Source organism: Poecile atricapillus, chromosome 5, assembly GCF_030490865.1.
Source record: "Poecile atricapillus isolate bPoeAtr1 chromosome 5, bPoeAtr1.hap1, whole genome shotgun sequence".
In the NCBI taxonomy this organism is placed as follows: domain Eukaryota; kingdom Metazoa; phylum Chordata; class Aves; order Passeriformes; family Paridae; genus Poecile; species Poecile atricapillus.
In genome coordinates this window covers 4967447-4988450 of record NC_081253.1, presented here as the reverse complement: position 1 = coordinate 4988450, position 21004 = coordinate 4967447, and the positions used below count along the sequence as shown (strand labels likewise).

The following is a 21004-nucleotide window of genomic DNA, read 5'->3' as shown; positions in this document are numbered from 1 at the left end:
TACCAAGGCAAACTGAAGAAATCTTGGTTGGGCCAAGTCTGTCCCAGTCATGGCTTTTTTTTATAGCTCTGAAAAATCTTCTGGAACGTGAAGTGTAAGATACAGCACAAGCCACTGGAACCTGCCAGACCTGTGAGTTTTCTGTGCCAAAGGCTGTCCAGCCACGGGATGGAAGTCATTAGCTCTTGACACAGGCTGTGGGGCTCACCTTGAGAGTCTCTGAGCTTGTGCTTTCTCACAGGGAGACTGATGGCTGGGGAAGATGCTTCCCAAACAACTAAATTGATTTTCAAAATCAACAGCTGAGGTGCTTCAAGAGACATCACTGGTATAGTAAATTTATGAGAAATTCAGCAATTTTTCTGAAGATCCTTTCTCCTTCAGTGCACCTAGCCTAGGCAGGGAATGGGTGCACGATAACCAGGGCTATCCCAGATCACATTACCCATCCCCTCAATCCACTCAGGTGCCCTCCACGCTTTCTTTCTTTCAGCTCCTGAGTCCAATAAAGGTTCTGGTGATCAACAAGTGACCGATTTGTGACCTGGTGACACAACTGTACAAAGGGAGTTTTGAAATACCCAACTCCATCGCCTCTTTGTGCCTCAGTGGAAATGGAACCCAACAATATGACAAGATTATGTACTAAAATATATCAACAAAGAAAGTTAGCTGTCCAAAACACTCCTTCTAGCTGGGGAGACACTAAATGTAGAAGACAGAATAATGCAAAAGAAAGCTGAAGATTACAGAACTCTCCAGCACTGAGTGGAACTTAATCCTACAAAACAATTAAGGGTTTGGGCACAGGTATCATCTCTCTTTTCAGTCACTGGTGAATTAAAATGGTACAAAAAAGACAGCTCAGTGTATTCACAGAGGAGGAACATTCCATTCACATTGCTTTATTGTGTTTACTGTGTTTTTAGATACAGGCAGTCAAGAAAATTTAGGAATAGGAGCAAAAACGATGCAATAAACATTGCAATTACTGTGATTCATCTGCTAAAACCTCTAATTAAACTTGTAGGCAAATAGATCAGCAGAGGTAGTAAATTTTCACACACTATTATATTAAATCTTACATTAGAACAAATTAATCACACTTCTTTTCCTAGATATTATTAGTTATGACGATTTATCAATTAGAGTTCTCTTATCTTGCTTCATATGGCACCGGATTTTCTGTTCTGACCCACTTTACACGCACAAAAGTCTGCTTGCAAAAAGCTGATGCACAGCCTCCTTCCTCTTTAGGAAAATAAATGGCATTTATATTACCATGGTATGTTCCACAATATGGAAACTTACAGGAGAAATGAATGCAGAAACTTTTCATGTTTTTCAATCAGCACATACAATACTGCCGATAAAACTGTTGTGCTTGTACTTTTCTCCGGCAGATTTATATGGAGAATCTCACTGCAATATCAAGCTGAATTTCAGCACCTCTATGACTCCAAAATCCCAAAACTAAGCAAACAGAAAGCCCCAAACTCTTGTTTTGTTCATAATTTTTGGGTAGTAATAATTGCTGTCACCCATAAGAACAAAAGCATCCCAAACTATGAATATTAGAGGTACATGTGATAAAACCTACACAGCAGATATTCTTCCATCTCCGGATGTGCAAAAATTCAACTACCTTCACACACTCTTCTTTACATGGCAGCTATAAACTCTTTATTTCCTGCCCCAGAGGGACCATCACTGCTGAAGCTTCTGTGAATCCCAGATGAAGACCTGACACCAGCACCAGCTCGGTGACAGTATGAACAAACACTCCTTACACCTCCTGTTAAAGACTTCCAACTGCTCCCCAGAGTAAAGGGCATTTATTCCGTCTATTTCTAGTCACAGTCCAATCAATGAAGAACAATTTGTCCAAATGAACATTCAGGATTCCTTCTGACACCAAACCTGCTCGTGTTTACAAATGCACATATAAAATCATAACATCTCCAGCAGATACTGACAGCATTTAGAGCTCAGTACTGGCCAAATGGGTGTATAATAAATCTAATTTAGTAATTACCACTTTAAATATGACATAATTTACACCATGTGCATAAAAACCATTACATTTTATTTAATTTTCACTAGCACACTGTCTATATGTACATAATTATTATTTAATTAAGCCATCAAATAAAATATTTCATTAAAAGACTGGCAGTTGATAATTCACTCATTTCAACAAAAGTCTGTTTATCAACTGAACTTTTTCTGGGTTTTTTTGGAATATCCAAGATAAATATAAGAGATTTTTAAGTGTATCAGAATAAAGGTCACTAATTTGTAGGAAATATGGAAAGCTCTAAAATAATCTCTAAAAAAGCAGAAACATAAACATAAATTCTGAGTCAAACTGGAATTTCTTACTACACTGTCCCAGCTACAACAAGGACCAAGAGCTGGAGGTGCATATGAGATAGTCAATTTGAAGCAATATTTTTATATTATTCAGTGATCAGCAATTCACTGGTTTTTTGCTTGTGTTTTTTTATGAATTTTTCCTTTAGCTACTGTTATCTTGATTTTTCTCATACATTTTTCTGATTTTTTTGAACATTCTAAACATTTCATATTAACAAAGTGCAACAAATAAAATATTTTTCTTTCAATCAACTTAATACATGGAATATGAGCAGACATCTGAAAATCCAAATCCTCAATCATCAATTCATAACCCAAAGAAGTCTTCCCAAAGTGCCAGGCAATCCAACAAACCAGGAATATCCTGAACTAATTAGGAAGAATTCAGCAGAAGAAACAAGTCATGAATAATTCTGTGTAATAAACAGCTTAACAGCTCCTTCCCCTTTCAAAATTCTTTACAAGTGACTATAATAAATATAAGCCATCAAATTATTACCTTCATTCCATGTATATATATATATACACAAATATATATATAATACAAATCTATATTTAGAAATATCCTTGTACTAGAGATTGCAAACTGTGAATGTACTGTATGTATTATTTGCATAAAAACAACAAGAACTTCCCTAAGCTTTTTGTATTTCATTATTAATTAGTTTTGAATAATTAAAAAAAAAAAAAAATCACTGGACTTACCCATAATGGTTAAAGCTGTGGCTTTTGTTAAGTCTTCTTTCATTGATTCAATTATTTCAAGATTACCACCATCCAAATTGCATCTGCTTATGGTTCCATTTCCTGAACTGATCCAGTAAAGCTTGTTCTCCCCATAATCTATCGATAAACCTGTAATTAATGCATACAAATTTAACTGTGGCTTTAATGGATGATATTCATTTATTATTAAGCTGTTTTCATTATGAAACTGCATATAAGAAATATATAAATACAAACATAGTTATGTTATCTAGTCATTCATCTACTTACACTTTAAAAACAAATTTGAGGAAACCAAACTTGTCCATTTACAATGAGGAAAAAAGGCTTTTAGAAAGATTTGTTCCTTTTATTTCTTTCAGCAGTTACCAAAATCAGTGACTGACTGATGAAAGAGCATTATCTGGCAATGAAGAATTACTTGAATAAGCTGAGGTCCTAAACGAGGTCATTAACAACTTGTAAATGCAAACCAGAACCCATCACTCACATTCAAAAATTATGAATACACAGAGACTTGGTAAACACTGTAGTTTTTGTGATTCAGAACTATGAAAAGTCTGTTCTCTCCCTGCTCAGGATGATGAAATACTAAAATCTAATCCAAACTGCTAATAAATTTCTAGTATTACTGTTCATTTTGATTCATAGTGAACTGATTTTGTAATCAGTTCTTTGGAGTTTGAAGCAAGAGAACCATCAAAATAAGGATACCTGCAAAATAAGCTGCTAAATGAATAAAGTATAGAGTTTTCTGAAAGTAAGCACAAAGAATTAGGAGATAATGTATTTCAGACTTCTGTAATCCTTTAAAAGTGTTCAAGAAGTGGTGGCAGGAGATTCTCCACAGTGAAATATTCTTGGCATGGTAACAATTCCTGCCATAACAATGTGCTCTGGTGCTCCAGCTTTCCCAGAGCTCATGCTAAGTATCCAGCAACAAGTTGCCAGAAAATGCTGTATTTCACTGCATGGGTCAAGCTGTAGATATTGTACTGTAGACTTTTTCATCCTGTGGAAAGCTGTTTTGGAAACGCTGACAGGAGAAAGCAGTGCCATGGGCTGCAGCCTTTACAGCTGCCATCGTGTCATCCCTGTCATCCACATTTGACACAGCAGGCCAAAAGTGTCTGCTTTCTGAGCTTCTAAAAAGCACCTTTCCAGTCCCTGGGCAGGGACTGATATTTCCTTCTACCTCTCTGCAAGGGTTTCACCCAGGAGGAAACATCACACGCTGGAGAGAGGCTCTGGAGCAGTGCCTGCAGGAGGGACTCGTCTCACAGCGTCTCTGTCCACACCTTCTCATGTTTGTCCAACCAGCTTCCCTCTGAGCACAGAGCACCAGGGATCCTGGAGACAGCACCTGCAGGGCTCAGCCCAGCACAGGGAACTTCCCTGGGAATAGCAGTGTGGATTAAAAGGGAATACACCAGTGGGAAGGTTTCCCTGCTCCGAGATGGGCAGCATTTGGGATTTGCCATACGTCCTGCCCATGGCCAGCTGCCAGAGATTGCACCTAGATGGGATCTGTTTGTGAGGGTACTCCCAAGACAAGCTGTGCAGCAAATACAGCCCTGTCCTGCCTGGTTTTATACTTCACATATTCAACTGGTGTTTCTACACACAGGCATTCCAATTCCACAGCAGCAACTGACATGAAAAACATTCCTATATCCTTCTTCACAAGTCTAGCACATTATTCTCCCCCAAATACTTGCCACCGATTACCAACCTTTGCAAAAACACATTTCTAATGTAGGCAGAGCATGTTTAATTAGATTTTTTTTCAGGAATTGTCCTGCTTTCCTAATGAAAACAAGTGGTTTATTAGCCATAAGCATCACAGATATTCATGATGCATTCAGGTGTGGGTGACTGGCTTAAACCTTATAACCTGCTAAAGTGAATCTGAACATGAGGATTGTGCAATATTGGTCTCAGGGAATTCAAATAAGCCAATGATTTGCCCAACAAAGTATAAAATTTAGCATGGATTCTGAATTCCTATGAATACAGGGTAATGGCACTCAAATGAGCAGTTCTTTTATCAACAAATACATCTGCCAGCTACGGAGACTTTTAGAACTGCAGAATGGACCAGCAAACCATAACTAGTCTGCCCTAGGTCAGATAAAAATAAATGGCACTGTCATCCTAAGAGCATCAGTTCCCAAAATTTCCAAATTAAAATGCTCTTGATAATAATAGAAAATATTGTAATTGGAAAATCGCCCCCTTGTTTTGATACGGAAAATTCAAACAGGAAAAATAAATCCATCAGCTTAATTCAGGTCACAGATTGGAAAATTCCCTCATTTTTCAAATTCTGAAATTTTGCACCAAGCAAATGAAACATCCCATCAATTACCAGGATATCCAACTCCAATAAACCAGATATTTGTCTTTTTTAACAATCTACCTGAGAACTCCCCAAACACTCAAAATTAGCACTGCATGAACTAGAGCTTCACTCATGGTCAAAGACAGTTTTTTCAGTGCACAAATGAAATATTAAATTAAGGTTTTAAGACTTCTACCTTCTAAATCTTTAGAAGGGTTTCATTGTTTTTAGCATGGGATTGTCTTATGCTGATGTTAAAAAAATCATTTAAACCATTGAAACTGGTGTTTTGGATATATTTTAATTCAGAGTTTGATACTGGAAACACTAAGCATTGCAATTTAGGACCTTGTGACCTCTGATCACAAAATCTTCAGTGCAAAGTGTTGCATACAAATGTCCTTAATATTGTTCTAATGTTATTAAAAATGCTTTTTCTTCACCTTAAAATTAGTGGGTTTACCACTCTTTTCTCTCTGGATGAAAAGGTAATTTTGTCTCTTCAAGTGGATAGACAGATAATCATATCAAGAGTAAAACAGTTATCAAGTAATTTCTACAAAATTCATTGAATTTAGGGTGTAAAATGCATGTCATGTTGCTCTTATGTCAAATTTGTTGAATTCTTTAAATCATTTTCACTTCTGCTTGCCTAATGCATTCTGTTTAAAAAAATAAATGCTTTAAAATATCATCACTTTATTGATAGGCCATTAATAAGGTAGCAACAGTTGACATAACCACTTTAACTCTCTGAAAAATGAAATTATCTACCAAACTATATAAATCCCAAAATACTAAAACTGAGGCTAAGTCATGATATGAAATGCATGCTTCAACTGTTGCTTTTTTCTCTGTGTGAAAAGTTAAGGGCCAATTTATCTTTGGATTATGCAGCTGAGGTTCTGGTGAGGAAGGATCCACATTTGCAGTCAAAGCATCCTCTCACATATATCCATGACTCACTAAAACCCCGACCTCTGCATTCTTCTAACGATGATACAAAGATTGAGAAATACAGATACTCCTTCAGCCTACTGTAATCCTAGAGTCAGTAATACTCCACTAAATCTGCAGTAGATTTCAGCTGGAATGGGCAAAAAATATCTCAAACTATGAAACACAACAGTAGCACGGGTGTTGTTCATATCTTTATACCTGTTCTTATCGCTGTAGATGAAAAACATCATTGTACACTTAAATTATCAGTTCAAGACAATGCCCATAATAAATCACAATCAGTTAAAACAAACAGGATATAAAAGGGTACTTACCAACAGGATCTTTTTGATTCTGGAAGAGTATTTTGCTGTTGCTGCCATCCATGTTTGCCATGTTGATTGTGTTACCATCCGTCCAGTACAGCTTACTGAAGAAGAGAATTAATGTATTTACAATATTGCTTTGTGCACACAGTGTTTTTAATGAGTCAGTAGAGAAAACATTCATCAGTTTAGGAGACAAAACATACAACTAAATAGTTACATGATTTATTCAGTAGCTTTCTAAGGGAAGAAGTATTCAGCTGAAATATTTTCAGCAAAACCTTTCAAATTCATGTTTGCACTTTAAGTTTAAAAGTTTAAGTTTAAAATGGCCAAATTTAAAATATGAATGAAGAACCTGCTGATGAGCTTTGCTGCAGTTTATGATCACAACCACGGATACCTTACCCTTTTACTGGGTGAACTGCAAGACACTGAGGTTTATCGATTCCATGGATGATTGAGGTTTTCAAGGAACCATCCAAATGTGCCACATTAATTTGTGTTTCATCAAATTCTGAGCTAATCCAATATAAATTACGTGATATCCAATCCACTGCAAGACCTCTGATACTCTGAATATCTGCAAAGAGGGAAAGCAGTTCTTTTGATATCCTTTCTGTGTTATCACCAGTGTTAGGGGAAAAAAAATAGAAGAATAATTTATTCTACAGTTTGTTAACAATCCCATGCAACATTCTATTCAGATGTATTTATTAACTAGTTGCCAAGAATGAATAATCTTTTTTTTTTCCTGGGCCTGATATACTAACAATAAGAACAAGAAAATCACACTGAATATTCACAACATGAAACCTATTGTCCCAAAAAAATAATCTGAGATGCTGAACTTCTGCATTGTATTTTTCTACTTGAGAAAGCATTTACTGCTCAGTGGCTTTCTAAACAAGGTTATGCTGAAATCTAAAAGCCTCCTTCTTCCTTCTTCAGCTCCACAAAAGCTCAATACAGAGAGTCAGAATTAAAACCACTGGTCTATAACATAGTTCTGTAGCTCATAAGTACTTGTGTCACTGGAGAAGTTTACTGGTTTTATATTTGAAAGCTTTGAAGACTCCAAGTTACTCCCCTGCCTGCTTGGATACGGCAAAACACCTGTCAGCCAATGGGAAGCACTGAATGAACCCTTTATTTTGCTTTTCTGTTGTTCATAGCTTTTACTTTTCCTATTAAGTTGCTTTTACCAAAAATGACAACTTTTCTCACTTTTACACTTCTGATTCTCCTCCCCATCCCAGCATGGGAAGGGAATGAGTGAGCAGCTGTGGGGGCTGAGGGTTACCTGACAGCACCATTATTACCTGAGACAGCAAACCAGAAATATGATATGACTGACTCGGTGACTTGATGGTCTTCCTTAGCATTTAAAGAAATGTCAATCCATGTTAAAATCTGCCTGAAATCTGGGTGTAAAATCATTGCTCCATCTCTAGGTACCAACATGTCCCTCTGCCCTGAGTTCATATTGGCTGGCCTCTTTGTGGAGAAGGAAACGGGCCAAGGGTGATTTAACGATTCGGCGTAGTTAATCATTTATACACATCTTCTGTCAACTTAACATGGTAATTTCCACTGACAGGATTATTGCCCTTGACAAACTGACGTGGATGTGGCTGAGGACTGGTTTGCACGTCCATAAGGCTGAGAAATGACTGAGAATTAGGAGGATTGCCAATCTCACAGAATGCAGCAAAGGACACCAAACACACAGTCCTTGACCCATTTTAAATTGCTACCCTGCCCTTCTGGGGTTTTGGTTTTTTGGTTTTTTTTTTTTAGGTTTTTACTCATGTAAGAACTAGAAAATAAGCATTTCATACTCTTAAAAAGATTAAAGTACAATTTGGCATCTTTGTGACACTGGTATAAGACTTCACTCAAGAAGAATCCCGCCAGGACGTGCTTACAAAGCTTCTTATGTTCTTATAGAAGTATAAAAATATAACTGTTAGCAAATGAGATAGTTTACACATAATAAATAGTCTTTACAATGTTTTGATGTGCCAGAACATTGTAATTTTCTCAAACTTATTATATAGAAATTACATCTGGAACAAAAAAACCCCCAAAAACATAAAAAATCTCCACCACAGAAGCTACCATAATAAAAGGAATATGAAAGAATAGTATATTTCTATTGTTTTCATTAAGTTCTTTGACAAGTTCAGTGATTTTTCTATAATAAACATTTTTATTCTACTACTTTTTGAAAAAAAACAAAACCCAAGCAACAAATACTTCTGTTTGGCACCTGAATACCTGATATAAAGATCTCTAGGAGGCATTCTAAGCCTTGTTCTCATTACTGGGACTGAAAAACATATCTGATTGTTAATAAAGTTGTCTCTGAGATAGCAGGGGAAAAGAAAAAGTAGCTGCACAAAATAAATGAATTCACAGTCTACAAAATGGGGAAATTGCCATATTTGTCCAAACATTTCCCAAAATGTGCAAACACGGAAATGATTTCTTCTAAAATGGCACGGGGGGCAGAGCTTGAATTAACTATTTCCTAAAGTCCCCAGATAATCAACTACATGGTTTACTTGTTCTCCAAGTCAGAAAAGGTCTGACCTTACACAACTGAGCTATTTCTTTTGTTCTCCACCAAGCTGTTGGGGAATCAGAGTTAGAAAAATTTGCTTCCACATAATCAGCTTTTTTTACTATTTTCAAGCAGGTGGGTACATTACAGAGTAGAAGAGCAACATGTGCTGCTAAGAAAGGAACTCAGAGTGATTGGAAACAAAAACCAAATGCTAATAGGGACAACAAATGGTTTTCACTTCAGTACCAGGGCTACGGAAATAAGGTTGAAACAATCAGATATAGACTTAATATTAATTTAGTTTCTGTACTTATGAACATATTCTGCACAGACAAAACCCACATTACATCAGCATCACCAAAATGACCAGGCTGTCATGTTGTGGTTTCACCAATGGTGCCAAAGCTGAAAGATCTTCATGGACTGGAAAGAAAAAATTACCCTGAAAGAGCCAATTTAACTGCTAGGTCAACACAGGTAGCCAAAGGATACAGGAAATTCTTCAGTGCAAAGCTATGCCAGGATACTGTACTTTTCCTGTTTTTTATCTTTATTCTTGCTACCTTCAATACATTAGCTTCCTTTTTTTGCTACACATTTCAATCTTGTACAAAATCAATGCAAAATTACATTCCAATTTGTTTACATAAAATTGAATTATGAATCAATAAAGTGAACTAGAATCCTAAAGAAAATTCTGTTTGCTTATTGTTTAGATCAATTATCCAATACCAGGGCAAGGAATGCATATCCAGGACTTGCATACTTCTATTTTAGCATGCTCATAACACACATTTGCCTAGAAGGAGTTATTTTTACTTCAATGCTATGCTGTTTACCTCTGGAAATGATGGTTTCTAAGCCAGTCCCGTTGATGAAGGCCCGTTTAATGGTCTGTGTTTTCACATCAGTCCAGTATAAACGCTCCTCAACAGCATCAAAATCTATGACTGTCACATCATCAATGTCAGGAACAGTGAAGGCTGTGATGAAGTTGAAATACGGGTTCTCTATATCCACCCCTCTTATTTCTGAACGCCTTGCATAAAGAAGAAACTTCTTTCTTTCTGTTAGAAAAAGGGAAAACATCATTCCTCATCTTCTTCACAACATCTCTAACAGAAATCAAAGTCAGTCATTTGAGATCACTTGACAAATGCGTAAATTGTGCTTATATATGCGTGGTTAAAGATCTCCTGAAAGCCTGCAGCCTAGTGACATTTGAGGAGTAATGTTACAAAGCATAAAAATCACAGAAAAATATAAGAATTCTGTATATTGGACATTGTTACCACACCACTAAAACAATATGGTCTTAGGAGTGCGAAATAAAAAATGTTGAAAATGTTATTTTAAACATTTTACCCTCTTTAGTCCACTCAAACAAATCCTGTTTCACCTGCACATCATAAAATATATTAACATTTGGTATCTCAGGATATCAGATTCACTGTAAAAGGGAAGTTTTGCAAACAGCAAACGAGTGAGCAGTGAAAAGCAAACAGCTGGAACAAAAAGGGCAAATTGGTTGCTCTAATTTACACCTCCACTAGTGAAAAAGGATGATAAATTAAAGGCAAAGCAGAGCTCTCTTTTTAATCTCAAAACTGAATGATTCGAGCAAATGCCTGCAAATGAAGAGTAAAAGTAACCTTTTCTTCCCTGCACTATCTCTGACACACCAAACTATTATTTTCTTTTCTATTTCTTGAATGCTATTAATCAACAGCAAAAAGGATAATTTAGTACAAGGTTTTATAGATAATACACACAATTATTTGACATTTCAAGGGCTTTTGGAGCTTAAAAGTGTGTATTGCGGTTTTTTATAAAATTCCCCTGCAAGGATGCACTTCTAATATTTACTCTTTGTTTTTTAATCCTTGAAAATGAAGCTAAGACAACTCTAGAGCAGGTAGAGATTTAAGCTATTAAGCATCTTTTTGTTATTCAGCTTACCTGACTCAGAATATTGGGATGATGCACGTTTCAGTATAAAGCTTTCTGTTTTGCAGAGATAAATTTTATGAACATATCTCACACACCAGCAGCACAAAGAAACAGCTGTGGCAGCAAATATCAAAGCACCACAGACCTCAACTATTAGAACAAGTCATCGGTTCTCAAAAAGCAGATTCTCCTCTAAAATACACCACTAGAAAACACTGCAGAGATTTTATTTTTAACATTAATTTGCCCATTGACTCTAAAATCAATGCAACTGCCAGGCTGTGGGAGGAAAACTTACCATAACATGTTTTTTTGTCTGAAGACAGTTTCATCAGGTGTGGACAGGCACAGGCAGCACTTCTGTTGTGATTGATCAGACACATGTGAGAGCAGGGACCCTTGCCCTCGTTAGCAGCACACGGGTTGGGAGCTAAAACAGAATAATTGAAACACACAAAATGTAAAAACACTTGTTAAAATTCAGGTTTGTCAAACAGTTGTGAGAAGGGAAAAATTCTGTCTGAAGACAAACACAGTCTGAGTGATTAACTGAGTTTGTGCTCTACTCATTTTTTATAGGCTAATATTCAACTCTAGTCCAAGAATATATATATATATTATATATATATATATATATATATAGTTAAGGTAGCCACAGTTTATAATTGTAACTTTAGGAAGCAACTGGGTATAATTTTCCCAGGGAGACATTAATTTTGCAACCTTTTCATAAGATTTAAATCTTACACTTCTAATCAAGACACATGGAATTAAAAAAATGTCAATGTGATGAGGACCTGAAGAACAGATTTAATTGTGTGAAAGCAATAGTCAAAGTTTAGATTATGAGATGAACTATGGTGAATTCAATGTTTCCTCTCAATATGATTTCTCTACTAGAATATTAGTTGGAAATCTAACACACAAAGAGAATCTGGAAGGGAGAAAAAAAGAACCAAAAAACAAAAAAAAAAAAAAAACACAGCAAAGAATTTCTACTTTTCTCAAAGAAAACCTCTCCTAAGTGTAGGTTTTCACAAGTTGCTTCCTATAGGTCACTGATTGAATAAGATGTGCTAAAACTGCTTTAAAGAGCAGGAAGAAAGTTGACCAGAGAAGACCCCTTAGTCTTACAAAACTTGGAAATCATTCTTATTATCTCCATTCCTTGTTATAAACACTAAAGCTCCAGAGCACTGCTGAAGAGACATTTCAAGAACAGAAAGTAATGTTGACTCCTCCCTTTGTAAAAAAAAAAACTTTTGAAAATTAACATTGATGAAAAAGGAAGTGGGATTGACTGACTCAAAGACAAACTTATAATTAATAAAACCAATTAGTGCACAATGTATTCCTCTAATGTTGTGCTAGGCTTCAGTATAAGTAATTAGATAACCACAACAATCTACTGTATTAATTTCCTTAAAAAATAAAATTTAGCTCAAACTCAAGCACCAAAATTTCCAGACAAAGTTTGCTTCATTGAACCATTATTTTTTCCACCAGTGCACACTTCCTGAAATCTATCCAGCAGTACCTGAATCCTTTAAATGATTACTTGTCTAACCTGTACTGTGGGAAGAAAGAAGCTTTCAAACTCTTGGAAAAACAGGTTAATTATAATTGTAACCATAATTCTATTAAAAAACCCCAAAAAAACCAACAACAACAACAAAAAACACAGGCTTTTACTTTTTTTCTATAAAATCATCCAATTTGGCCCTTTTAAACGCTGGCAGCACTTGAGGCCACTCAGCCTTTCCCAGAAAATAAAATAGAGGAATGTTTATTTAACATCAGTTTTCTTACATTGATAGGAACACCGAGACAAAATTTGAGGTGATCTCTTGTAATAAGTTCACAACTCCATGGGGAAGACAAAAAAAATTGTGAAGTTGAAGAAAAGTCACTGAAGTTAGTGAATATCTCAGGAGACCAGCTAGAGATTCAACCTCCTGCAATTTTTTGGGCATTTTTTCCACAGGTGTTGCAAGACTGCAAAAATTTGGTTGTGTATTTTGCAGAGAAGCATTTCCTTTCATTTATTTGTCAATACAGAGCAATAATTTCTGTGAAATTTCAACCTCTCTGCATACAACCATCTGTGACAAGGATTTACTTTGGGCCTAAGAATAAATAATCCCTCTATTGTCTTTCCATGCAAGTAGTGTTTCATGGAATGGAATATATAGAATTTAAAAAGAAAGACAAACAGAAGAAAACAAATAGTAAAAGATATGCTGGTTAATGATCATTTTAAAGAGAGTGTTGTAGTTCAAGGGTGCTCCAAGCATCCACCAAGAGGAGTCAGTGCAATTCATGTTCTGTTCACAGCACAACTCTTCCACATTGCACAGAACACAAAATTGGAAATTTGTGGAAAATTCTGGAAATTGGTGGAAAAAGAAGTGTTATAAAGCAGATGTGTTTGTTTCCACATGAATGCACAATTCTAGGAGTAAAGTACCATTACTTCTAGCAGCACATATTTATATTTTCCTTTCATATTCATACTGCTTGCACTGAATAACAGCTAAGCCTGCTCTTTATTTCCTAATAAAAACTAATTCTCCTGAGGGCACATTGTTATTGCTCTGACTCTCAAAAATTTGGCTTTTTTTTTTTTTTTTTATTTTCTTGTGCTCATTCTAACACTTCTGTTTCTACTGTGAATAACCTCATGAGCATTTGTTACTCACCTTTTCTGTGCCATTTCTGATTTCACAGACTGCCACCATAGAGAAGCCTGTCTATAAATGGTATTTCCAGCAGCATCAGCCAACCTGTCCCCAGACCAAAACCTGTCCCATACTCTTGATCAGCCTTTCAGGCTTTCTTGATGTGCTGTGTATGATCTGTATGAGTATTCCAGCTGTGGGGGTGATAGGGATTTATACAGCATCACAGTTCACTACCTGTGCTGCTTTATTCCTTTCCCAATCATTTCCACCAATCTATTTTCCTTTTGATCACAGCCAGCCACAGAACTGGCATTTTCCATGACTGGACAGCCTTTTTCATTATTTGATTGATTTCCACTGCTGATTGCTTGTCAATCTGTTTCTCTCACAGTGCTGTGCACAGATATACACATGTCACTGTCGTCACATTGCTTCTTGACTGCTCTCTAAAACTTCATTTTAACAAAATACTTATTTTTCTTGACCAGTAACCCTTAAAAATAACCCCCTCAGACGTTCCATCACCAGCTGACAAATGAACACTTACTCTGACAACCTCTCAATATCTATTTCCTATGGCAAGCTTATCCCCTGCATTAACTTTATATCGAGCTTGTCCCTCCATGGCTCCAGATTTTAGCGAGACAAAGTTTGATCTCACACTTTAACAGTGCACAAAATGTTTGAATTCAGCATAAACCTTCAAATATCTTCACTACAGTCGCATCAAAAGGTGCTTTCAAATTGCTGACAATCGATTCCTATTCATATTTAAAGCCAGTTACAGATCTAATCCTCTGCTCACTGCCAATACTTCCAATGGAATTGCTTTTCCTAAGGCCAAAGTACTCAGCCAAGTTAAAGCTTGATTATATCTGATTATTTTAGCACTGATCTTTGAAATTTGCAGGTTAGGACTGATCAGATGTGAAAGTTCTAAAGTAAATATGCATTTCTCTAATCACTCTGTTTCAGTTTTTAATCATTCACTTCAAAAATTAGTCAGTATAAAAATTTACATATTCACCAAGAAATTAAATAAACAGGAATACTCTTAGAACCAAGCACAATTCTTGATAAAACTCAGAAAAAACATGTTAATATATATAATAAATATATAAGTAAAATAATAATATATAAATATTTGTATATACATTTTGCATTATTTATAATAAATATACCAAACTTTGTGCTAGTTTTGAAGTAAAAAGAACACATACAAGGTTGAGATAAGACCTCAAAGTAATATTTTTTTTTAGTTCTCCTCATCTTAAACTACATTTCTGTAAAAGTTTATTATTTTAAACAGCAGGCAATCTGGGCCTCAATAGAATATTATAACAAAGCACTGCTATGAAGTTAAATGTTCATTTTTTAATTACAAAAGAGCCCAGTGGTACCAATATACTTTATATTTAACAGTTATTATACTGTTTGTCCTGATTTATACTGTTTGTCCTGATTTCTAAATAAAACTTTAATCTGCAGAAAGAAAAATAATGTCATAGCCATGTGTTTGGTTTTAAATTTTAATTCAAATCAAAAACCCTGGAGAAATGCAGAAAAAAAAAAAAAAGAAAAAGAAAAGGCAACATGTGAGAAATTCATAGCTTTGTGTTTTCAAGCTGTGATCCTTCCAATGCTCTATATTTACCCCTCTCATCACTATCCTCAGTTGTGCACTGCTGCAACTTCTCGTGACTAAAACACACCTTGTTCTTTGCAGCAAGTGGATTTTTAAAATACAACGGTAGCTGAAAAAGATTTTAAAAATCTTCCTAGAAATGCTGTGTTTGCCATTGTAACTGCACTCCTGACACAGCTCTGATTCTGGGAGGATGAGTGGGCCTCAAGCTCACATTCCTGAGAATATTCTGTATTAGGTGAGAAACCTTCCTCAGTTCCCCGTGGTTCACTGACAGCTGAATTTACCATCCATACAAATATCTCACTTGAATTTCACTACCTTAAATTAGCATCTGTCCTAGATTGACTCAAATAATGTGGCTTTAGGCTACAAGAATTTATTTAGCTCTGCTCTACTTTGTTTCAATCAAAAATAACTTCCTTCATATAAATTAAAAGCTAATAAACTTTCACCCACGTAGGTGACCCAGATGGAGATGAAAACACAAAATGCTCATCCTGCAGTGCTCTATTCATACTGACAATTTGCAATGTAAATCTACTCTTAATTTTATTTTAGGATTTTAACCTGCACTCTGGACTTGTTCATTTATTGCAAAATAGCTACAAATTCAAAGGAAAAATTAACAAGTAATCAGGCAGCATCACAATTTCTTTAGCTCAAATGAAAAGGTACTGCAGATTTGGAGAAAGAAATTGCTTCTGCTGGAAGACAATTAGAGCTAACCCGCAAGGCCAATCATAAATCAAAATCCAGTGCTTTCTACATCATAAAATAAAAACTGCAATTACACAACTTGATCCTTGAACTTCTTGATTTTGTCAAAAAACAACTGAAGACTCTTCCACAGCTTTTACTTGCCTGGAGGCCGAGATATCTGTGGCTGTGTAACACTGCCTGATGTCTCCCTGGGCTACAGAATCCCTCTGAAGATGCTGTCTGGCCCCAGTCCAAACAGAAAAGAAGTTGTTCTTTTTCTGACAGCAAGAAAAGGCAAATAGCAGCTATACTGCTGCTCTAGAAACACCAAATATGGAACACAAATCCCAAAGTTCAGGAGGGGACCAATTAAAAGAAAATTGCCAAAAAAAACCCAAAACAAACAAAACCACCCAAAAACGTGAAATGAAACAAAATGGAAAAAAATAAGAAAAAAACTTATTTGAAAGGTGTGTGCAGATATGCATATTTTCTCCACCTCTATTTATCTAGCTGGGCATATGTATTATCTTAAGCACAAGTCAGACAGTACCTTAGAATGGTACCCTGCCCCAAAAAGTAAATTCTGAAGAAGGCAAATAAGTTGATTATTTCAGAAAGTGGTGGATTCCAAGGGACTTGACATCCACTGAAAACCAGTAGCATTCATCTTCAATATACATTCATTATTATTTCAAAATAAAAACATGAAAAGAATGTATCCTGACAATTTATATCACAATATTGAGAGGTCACAGTTGTCACCGTGTTTGGGCACACTAACAAATGATGAGTGATAACTCATTGCTTTTCCTTTATTCCGTGAGTGGCAACTCATTGCTTTTCCTTTATTCCATGTGCTGGTAGAGAATATTCCTCAAATCTTTTGCCTTTGAGTGTGCAGTGAGAATTTTACTTGCTCATTCACATTAAAGGTTTAGCCATAGTTTTCTGTGCATAACTAATGCAGAACTGGGTTCCAGTACATTTACACAGCCATCCAAAAATTGTCAGGATTTGAAGTTTTCAAATTGAGACTGCTCAAAACCTACTAACATAAAAGTCTAAATGCCTTACTGAGCACTACAAACCCTGGATGAGAAGAAAAACAAAATATTACTTCTCCATATTTAAAAAAAACACAAACAAAAAAACCCACAACAGCAAGTATTCATGAGATAAATTCTAAAATAGTGCATTAATATCAACTTCTTGCCAAGAAAGCTGAAATTTATCCAGAGGACATGGAAGATTCTGTAACTAACTAGTGGTCACCCTCAAGTGTTCTTTTTCACTTTCCAATGTTTATGTACAAAATAATCACTGGTTTTTGTAATATCTCACAAAAAAAACCCAAAAATTTGACTGATTTCTTTTTTTTAGCGTTGCTATTTTGAATGCTACATCCTAATTTATACATATATTTATATATATGTACCCCATAAAAACTTTTGCCACATGGGTTGTGTGCTTTTGACTTCATCTAGTGCTGAATACAACAGTTCAAGGCAAAATAATATACAGATATTTATGTATGAAAAGGATATGGATTTCCCCCCTCAGAGGAAGAACAATTAATTGTTCTATTAATAATACAGATATTTATATATAAAAAGAATATTTATTTCCCCCCTCAGTAATAAATTATTCTATAAATATTCACCTTGTGGCTGACGACTTGGATGATAAATCTGGAGATCAAATGGCTGAGCACTTGTTTTTTGTATTACACTGACATTTTGGCCAGTCCATTTATTGGCTTTGGCGAGGGTGTTGGTCCTCCAATCTGTCCAATAAACTTCACTCCCATACAAAGAAACAGCAAAAGGGTGAGAAAGATATTCGTGACCCCGTATAATCTCTATCATGCTGGTTCCATCATACAATGCTGAATAAATGGCATCCGATCTACAAGACAACCCCAAATTTAAGATTATGTAAAAATAAAATAAAAATCACACAACCATTATGACATTGGGCAAAATGTGTAAAAATCTTCCTCTGTAAGAGTGGCAAGACCGAAGAATTTTTGCAGTGTAATCATTAACTTCATAGATTATTAAATTAATATTATTAATTTAACTAGACATATGAAATACTGGTTTGTATAATGCTTTAATTTACCTCAATGTTGTGGGAAATACAACAGAAAATTCAGTTTTCTTTAAGAATGAACTCAAAAAATAATGAACTAATTTGTGCCTTGCATGGATGAGTGTCAGGGAGGCCACATGGAAAGGCACAGGGAGCCAGGACCATGGCTGATCCCACAGCTGGATTATGAATTAAATAAATGTACACATTATACACGTGGCTGCCTGGGGCTCTTTATGTCCACAATTTCCACAGCTACATTCCAGTTAGACTGCAGTTCACATCTCTGCACGGAGGAAAGAGGAATTCTCAGTGACACAAGGATTCTGTCAGCACTTTACCTGGCATCTGTCCACACTATTCTTTTTTCGAAGTGATCCACGGTGAGGCCGTTGGGCCAGGCTCCAGTGTCCATATCCTTGTAGATGATCTTCCTCTCTGCTCCGCTCATGGAAGCGGATTCAATGCGAGGGAAATTTGCATCCCAGTCTGTCCAAAACAGAATTCTGGTGAGAGGAAGAGGAAAAGAAAGGGGGATAGAAGAAAATATTAAAGCGTGAAGAAAAATCTGAAATGGTTTATGAGACAACAGTTGGAAAAAAGGTTCAACCATTTACATACTTTAAATGAAAGGATTAAACATAGATCAGTTTGGGGCCTTATATAAATTCCTTCAGGTAGCATGGAGATAATATTTCATTTTTAGTTTTAGAGCCGTCATGAAAATAAAGAACTTATTTTAAGTTTCTTTTTTTTTTAAAAAAGAAGAACCTAGGGCTTTAATAACATTCCCTCTTCCGTGTCCATTTATACAGTGGCAGCTTGCCTTGTCTTCCCTCTATAATTAGGAACCCAGCTCATTAAAAGGAACTATAATGAGAGCCTTTGAAAGCAATCCACGGATAAGAAGGATGGGGAGGGGAGAATGGAAAGAAAGGTGATTTGAGGTAGCATGGATCAAGGAACAGGCTAAATGAGAGATTTTCAGCTGCTCTTAAGAGTGTTCTAATGAAGACCCCTGGATTTTGGTATGTCACTAATGAATTTTATACAGATTACACTTGTTAAGAAAACTTCCAAGACAGGTTTTCTTGTCATCTCTCTCTGTTTTGTACCATCTCCAATGTTTTTCCAATAAGGAGAACTTTCTTTGTTATAACAAAACAAGTGCCTTGTTAAATAACAAAATAACAGAAGAAGCATCACCAGGAAGACATAAATAAACTCTAATTGTTCTAATTGTTCTTAGAGTACTGAATTTTCAACAACACACAGACTTGTTAAAGGAAAATTATACTTTTGATAGGAAAACTTGTAGTTAGTTGTAAAGAGGTAACTGCAAAGAGCCAGACTGCAGAGAAACTTCTGACAAGTTTTTGTATTTCCCACTAAAAGACCTTCCACCTTAACAGCCAGGGAGCTTCACAGGATGAGCCCACTTGTGCTGTTTACCTGCCTCAGTGCTGAGCTCCTGTTGGTGCAGACTGGGCCAGGGATGTTGATTTTACATTTTACATGTGTAATATGTACATGTTTACTCTGTGTGTGTGGCCTGAGAACACCTGCTCAGCCCCACTGCAGCTCTGCCTCTCCTGGGGTACAGGAACACACTCCTAAAACAAACCTTTTCCTTGAATCACCAGTGTTTATTCATATCCATTTGGGAAAGGATTGAGGAGCTATTCCTGTCTATGTTTAAAGATTTTTTTCTTTCCTGACTTCTAACATAAAGGAGCATCAATTGCTTCTAGCCCTTCAAAAGGCAGATTAAGCCTTCAGTTTCAGGAAGAGCAGTGATTTGATTTTTTTTTCCTTCTAACCATTTAATTTGAACAACTTCTCTGCCAATTTTTCTGCCAACAGGATGCCTCTTTTTAAAGATCTTTATAGATAAGTGATGCACTCTGTAAATAAGATTTCTGACGTCTTCATTGCGAGGGCAAAAGCCTTAATCACTAAAACATGTACATCCTAATTCACAGTTCAGGTCTCAGAATTTCTGACCTTTATCAATTTTTATTTTTATGTTCACAGCTTTACTTCTGAGAGAAATAGTCAGTGAAGACACATGACAGACCATAGAAAATTCCTAAACAAAATTAAATATCACGATTTTGAAAACAGCTCAGTTGTGTTATTTTTGGCCACATTTAATTTGTGGTTGGTGGCTTGTCACTTTTGTTGTGTTTTTCTGGATGTTGTTTTGTTTTGGTTTTTTTTCTGAATGGATTTTTTTCCCCTCTCTGAAAGAGCAATAATTTTGGAAAGAGGAGCTATTGAATATACATAATATTCTGCTTTATAGCATACCCCTAATGAATAGTTAGAAAAAATACTGACAGGAGCTGGCAAGCTCTATCTCCACTTTAGAGATGAAAACCAAACACGAAACATGGAATTACCTCACTCAGCCATTAGGCTTCCAGTAACATCTAAGCAGTATTTTTATACTCCCACAAAAAAACAAAACAAAACAAAACAAAACAAAACAAAACAAAACAAAACAAAAAAAAAAACCAAAAAAAACCCCAAAAAACAACCCAAAAAAACCCCTAAAAAACCAAACAAAACAACAAAAACAAAAGCTAAACTAAACAAAGCAAAAAACACCAAAAAAACCCCAACAAACAAACCCCAGAAACAACCAAACAATTG

General features: G+C 35.8%; 1 protein-coding gene across 1 annotated transcript in view; it reads right to left on the bottom strand.

The window, feature by feature from the left end:
- LRP1B (LDL receptor related protein 1B) overlaps window positions 1-21004 on the bottom strand; it is a 473299-nt gene that overhangs the window by 158085 nt on the left and 294210 nt on the right. The window contains exons 28-34 of the mRNA XM_058839737.1: window positions 18691-18855; window positions 17919-18163; window positions 11526-11657; window positions 10117-10344; window positions 7117-7291; window positions 6718-6812; window positions 3082-3231 (exon numbers count right to left, since the gene is read on the bottom strand). Of these exons, the coding sequence (XP_058695720.1) occupies window positions 3082-3231; window positions 6718-6812; window positions 7117-7291; window positions 10117-10344; window positions 11526-11657; window positions 17919-18163; window positions 18691-18855 (1190 nt within the window). The remainder of the gene's footprint in view (window positions 1-3081; window positions 3232-6717; window positions 6813-7116; window positions 7292-10116; window positions 10345-11525; window positions 11658-17918; window positions 18164-18690; window positions 18856-21004) is intronic.